Source organism: Mytilus edulis, chromosome 2, assembly GCF_963676685.1.
Source record: "Mytilus edulis chromosome 2, xbMytEdul2.2, whole genome shotgun sequence".
Taxonomy (NCBI): Eukaryota; Metazoa; Mollusca; class Bivalvia; order Mytilida; family Mytilidae; genus Mytilus; species Mytilus edulis.
Window position 1 is genome coordinate 8,018,437 of NC_092345.1, and position 5,294 is coordinate 8,023,730.

At 32.6% G+C, this 5,294-nt stretch overlaps 1 protein-coding gene across 1 annotated transcript; it reads right to left on the reverse strand.

Moving 5' to 3' along the window:
- Nucleotides 1-308: 308 nt before the first annotated feature.
- LOC139511342 (cytochrome P450 2J6-like) lies at nucleotides 309-5,003 on the reverse strand. The gene is made up of 4 exons (XM_071297984.1): nucleotides 4,475-5,003; nucleotides 2,591-3,100; nucleotides 1,873-2,313; nucleotides 309-903 (listed from the first exon to the last, which is right to left on the reverse strand). The coding sequence occupies exons 1-4, from the start codon at nucleotides 4,836-4,838 to the stop codon at nucleotides 719-721; spliced, it is 1,500 nt and encodes a 499-aa protein (XP_071154085.1). The 5' UTR covers nucleotides 4,839-5,003; the 3' UTR covers nucleotides 309-718.
- Nucleotides 5,004-5,294: the final 291 nt, after the last annotated feature.

Sequence of the window (5,294 nt, forward strand, 5' to 3'; positions counted from 1 at the left end):
AGAAACAAAACATTCACTCTGTGGTTTAAGTTTTTTAAATTTTTATAATGTTCTTTATAAACTATCCTGGATTTCTACCAAACTTAAACAAAAGCTTGTTTCTGATCATAAGATATTATTCAGAAGTAAATTTTGTAAAAAAAATCACTTTTTCCGTATTTTACTTATAAATGGACTTAGTTTTTCTTCCAGTTAACATTACATACAGTCTGCAGTTTTAAAAAGTTTATAAAACATTTATTAGATTCATAAACTATCCTGGATTTTTTTTACCAAACTTGGAAGCTTCTTTCAATCAAAAGACAGTATCGAGAGGGAAATTTTTATTGATGTTTTTCCTCATTTTTGTTGAGTCTGCGATTAACAACAAAAGTAGGCGAGACACTGGGTTCCGTGGAACCCTTACGAATTTTTATAAATTTAGGCACAATATATGCTTTGCACATCCACCGTTTATTGGTTATGATTCCTTCAATAATACTGATCAAATCTGGTCTTGTTTCAGTTGACCATAGCGTTAATTCTACAGTTTATGGTTATTATGTCCCATTGGTATCTCCCTCCATCCATTTTTTTTACATTGCACAATTATAAATCTTTACTGGTCAAATCATACTAATTGAAAATCTCTAAGAAGATTACAAATCTTAAACTTTTATTACAAAAACATCGTTCACATGGTAACCTTGCAACGGAAATATCTATGCCATGGAAAAATTCAAAACCTACGAGCAACTTTGAGCATAAAAGGTGCAGGAGTAAACTGCAGTCCGAGAATTCTTTTAATTTTTGGGGGAGGATCCTCTCCACATGCTGGCAAAAATTTAAATCTCTGTACCAATGCTGTTAGATATAGGAATAGTTCCATTCGTGCAAGAGATTCTCCCATACAGGCTCGTCTTCCTGTTGACATATTAAAAGAATATTTAAAAGCTTTGATTTTCTTATCCCTGGAATAGATCATTACCTTAGCCGTATTTGGCACACATTTTTGGAATTTTTGATCCTCAATGCTCTTTCAACTTTGTACTGATTTGGCTTTATAAATATTTTTGATATGAGCGTCACTGGTGAGTCTTATGTAGACGAAACGCGGGTCTGGCGTACTGAATTATAGTCCTGGTACCTTTGATAACTATTTGAAACAATTTGTTTTTGACGCTTTGTTATGATCCTAACAGTGCTTCAGCCTTGTATATATATGATTTACTTTTATACATAAATATGTATCCATGCATGAGGTCATCTTGATTTTGTTTGGTGAGTTTGTTCTATAAAATCCAATGATAGTCCAATTCCTCACCCTTCATCCCGGTTGACCTCATTTGCAAGACCTACTTATTGTATATGTATTGTTATTTATTTTCGACCTGAACATGCGTGAAATATTTGCCACTGTACATTAAGCAATTACCTAACAATCAATCCTTAAATATTTATGTTTAAACGTTTTGTTGCAGAAGTTTTTACAAACACCAACTCCCTTAGGCAGCAACCATTTGATTTTCTGGGGGGGGGGGGGGGGCTATGGTTTTTTTTTCTGGACAATTTTTTTTTTTTTCGCCTGCGGAGAAAAACAATCTTTTTTTTTGGCGACAAGTCAAAAACAATTTTTTTCTTTCAATTTTAGCATTACATATAGTGGCAGCTGAGGGTGAAACAAACAATTTTTTTTTCTCAGAATCAAAAACAAATTATTTTTTTCTCCAAAAAATGGAAACAAACTTTTTTTTCCAAACCCCCCCCCCCCCCCCTAGAAAATCAAATGGTTGCTGCCTTAACTGACAAGAAATAGAAATTGTACTAAAATCTCAATAAGTATAATATTTACTTAAACACGTGCGACATATCGTCTTGGACGCACATACTTACCGACAGAAAAAGCAATATTCTTTTCAGTTCCATGCAGCATTCCATCTTTATCCAAAAATCTTTCAGGGTTAAATTTTTCAGGATATGAAAATACCCGTTCATCCATTAATACAGAATCTATATTTGGAACAATCACTGAACCTTTCGGAATTCTAAAACCTTTGAAAAATATCTCATTGGAAGCACCATGAAGGACTGATAGAGGAGCTGTATTACTGATTCGGAGCGTTTCATCAACAACTGCTTGGCAATATTGTAATTTTGATCTGTCATTTAAAGAGAGAAGTCGATTAGAACTCGTCACACTGTCTATTTCTCTCCACATCTTCTCTTGGATGTCTGGGTAATGTATCATGTACAATATAAACCATTTAATACACGCTGCCGTTGTTTGTGTCCCTGCTATGAATAAATCTCGGATTATCTTTCGTACCTCACTCTCTGAAATATGATAAACCAACTGGCAACTTACGAAAGATGATTTTTGTATAACACAAAGCAAAATAGGGCTGCAAATATTTGGCTTTGACCGTTCTTAATGAAGCTAAATCTAGAAAAGCGCTTCGCACGCATGAAATTTAAAACATGTTCTTCTAAAAAAAAATCAATAATATATATTCATCCGCGAAAATTGAAAAATGAAATGTACAAAATAACAAATATCAACAAAACAAACATAAAACTATCATGCAAATAATACGCGCATGTCTTTCCTTACCAGTTATGCTAGTTTCATTTCTAGTTTCCATTTCTCTGAGACAGGCATCAATAAAGTCTGTTATATTGTTACTATCAAAACAGCTCTTATGTTCGTCAATTCTTGCTTGTATAAACTCCTCTATTTCTTTTTGATTGGACAACACTTTCTTGGCAGAGAAAATATCCCCTGGCAAGTGTCGCAAGTTCGGAATAAAATTTAGTACTGTTGTGAGAGTAGAATTGCTAATGTAATCATCCAGTATTTTCATTAATTTTACAAACTTATGGTCGTCATACTCATATCTTTTTCCAAAGACTATTGAACAGATTATATTAGAAATGCTTACATTCACCTTTTCGTCCAAACTAAAACTGGTTCCGTTCGTTTCGTCAATGAAATCTAGAAAAATGTTAACTTCCTCTTGAATGTTTTCTTCGAGCGACCCTTTTCCAAACCCAAATTCCCGCAATGCTCGAAGGGTAAATCGTTTTAGTTCTTTCAATTTTTCACCATCTGATCCAATTATACCTGAAAAAGCATATGAATGAGGGCGCTAAAATGAATAATGCATTAAACAAATCTTTTCTTTTCATTGATTGATATCAATTTATAAGTGTTTACTACAAATATATTTAGGAAACAGTGGCGTAGACGTTGACATTGAATTGGTTGTGTATGTAAAACACATTTAATGCCCCGCCATAGTTATGATTTATTCCATAATATAAGAACTGTCAACAATATAGTTGTTGATGATATTTGTTTCAAAATTTAAGATTTTTGTTAAAGATTACAAAAATTTACGAAAATTTGGTAAAAAATTACTATAAAGGTCAAGTTACTGCTTAAGGGGTCAATTGACTATTTTGATTATGTTAACTTATTTGTAGACCTTACTTTTTTGAACATTATTGCTATTCATAGTTTATCTTTATCTATAATAATATTCAAGATAATAACTAAAAACTGCAAAAAATCCTTAAAATTACTAATTTAGGGGCAGAAACCCAACAAAGGGTTGTCTGATTCATCTATAAATTTTAGGGCCGATAGATCTCAACCTGATAAATATTTTTTTCCAAATGTCAAGTTTACTCTAAATGCTTTAGTTTCAGAGATATCAGCCAAAACTGAATTTTAACCCTATGTTCTATTTTAAGCCATGGCGGCCATCTTGGTTGGCGTACCGGGTCATCGGACACATTTTTAAAACTATATACCCAAATTGATGATTATTGCCAAGTGTTGTTAAATTTGGACCAGCAGTTTCAGAGGTGAAAATTTTGGTAAACGTTAACAGACGCAAAGTGATGAGAAAAGCTCACTTACGCAAGGTGAGCTAAAACTGTGAAAGTATATATGATACAAAAATGTTTAAATGAAGGACTGGTACACGTGTAATTAACTTTAAAGGAATTATATGAATACATGTCTTTAAATTTCATACCGAAATTAATTCCCTGACGTAAGTGTTTTGACACAGATGATCTATCACTATCTATGGGCATGTATAAGAGCTTTGAAAAATTGTCAACCCTACAAAAATTAAACATGTATTTCATTTCGGAACGCGCCCTCAAAGAAAAAGTATTGTAAACATGTGAAAATTAAGATAACTTTTAATAAATACACTAGAACTGTTAAAATCTAACAGTTCGTGTTATTTTGACTTTTTTATTTTCTGACAACTTTTTGAACCTCGAGTTTTGAACTAATAATCGGAAGTTAAAACCTGTATTTATATAAGCCAACTTAAAACTTTGTTTTATCTTGTTTTCGTATTTGACGTATTGCAAAGTCTTTCTTTAATATAAGGTTTCGCAAATCCTGCGTTAGTACTACATGGAAAACGTCTGATGAACAGAAAATAGTAAATAATTTGTATGATAATGCAAAACATACCTCTTTTTTCGTTTATATATCTATTTACAAACAAATCGGGGCGATCTGAAAAAACATCATCTCTCTCGACAAACGCCTCTTTCAAATTGTCTAGTCCACAAATAACAATTACCCATTTAGATCCGAGCGACACACTGAAAATATCTCCAAATTCTTTCCTCCAATCTCGAAATGCACCCACTAGCGTCTTCTGTCCAACAGTACGCATGTTTCCAATGATAGGATAAAATTTGGGACCAGGAGGAAGATCACTCGGTCTTCTCCAGCAGAGTACAGTGTAACATAAAGATACAATAAGAATCAATATAAACACAGATACGTATGTTGGTTGTATACACTCAAGAAATACGGAAAATACATTCATCCTACTTACACAAAATCAATTAAATAAATATGATTCGAAATATATACTAGTAGTTGAAAAATCGTGTTTGGCTGTGTTTACGGAATGTGCAGTGAACACGTGTGTATATCAATGACTTATCTTTCCTTCTTCCTTGTGTCCTTGATATCACATTCATTTGAATATGCGCATTTTAAATGTACTTCAAATTTATTTATAAACATCTTATTTGTTCATACAAAATATTTTGTTTGGTTGGCTTTTATTTCGCTCTTCATGGTAATTCGCTCATGTGGATTAAATGTGCACGTGTTATGCATTTAAAAATCATCGGTGCATCATTTGATTTCAGTATACATACAAGTCTATTTTTAAATCTAGTATGTTTTAACATCCTGTTTGTAAAAACATAACAAATGTTGACGTCGGACATGTGCTTTCTGATGAGCGAATTCCTATAATGACTTGTGCAGGGTT

Excerpts from the sequence above, each read along its gene's own strand:
- LOC139511342 (XM_071297984.1), bottom strand. The coding sequence starts at position 4,838 with ATGAATGTATTTTCCGTATTTCTTGAGTGTATACAACCAACATACGTA. Across the intron at positions 3,101-4,474 it reads ATATATAAACGAAAAAAGAG|GTATAATTGGATCAGATGGT; the intron begins GTATGTTTTGCA and ends ATGCTTTTTCAG. Across the intron at positions 2,314-2,590 it reads AAATGAAACTAGCATAACTG|AGAGTGAGGTACGAAAGATA; the intron begins GTAAGGAAAGAC and ends ATCATATTTCAG.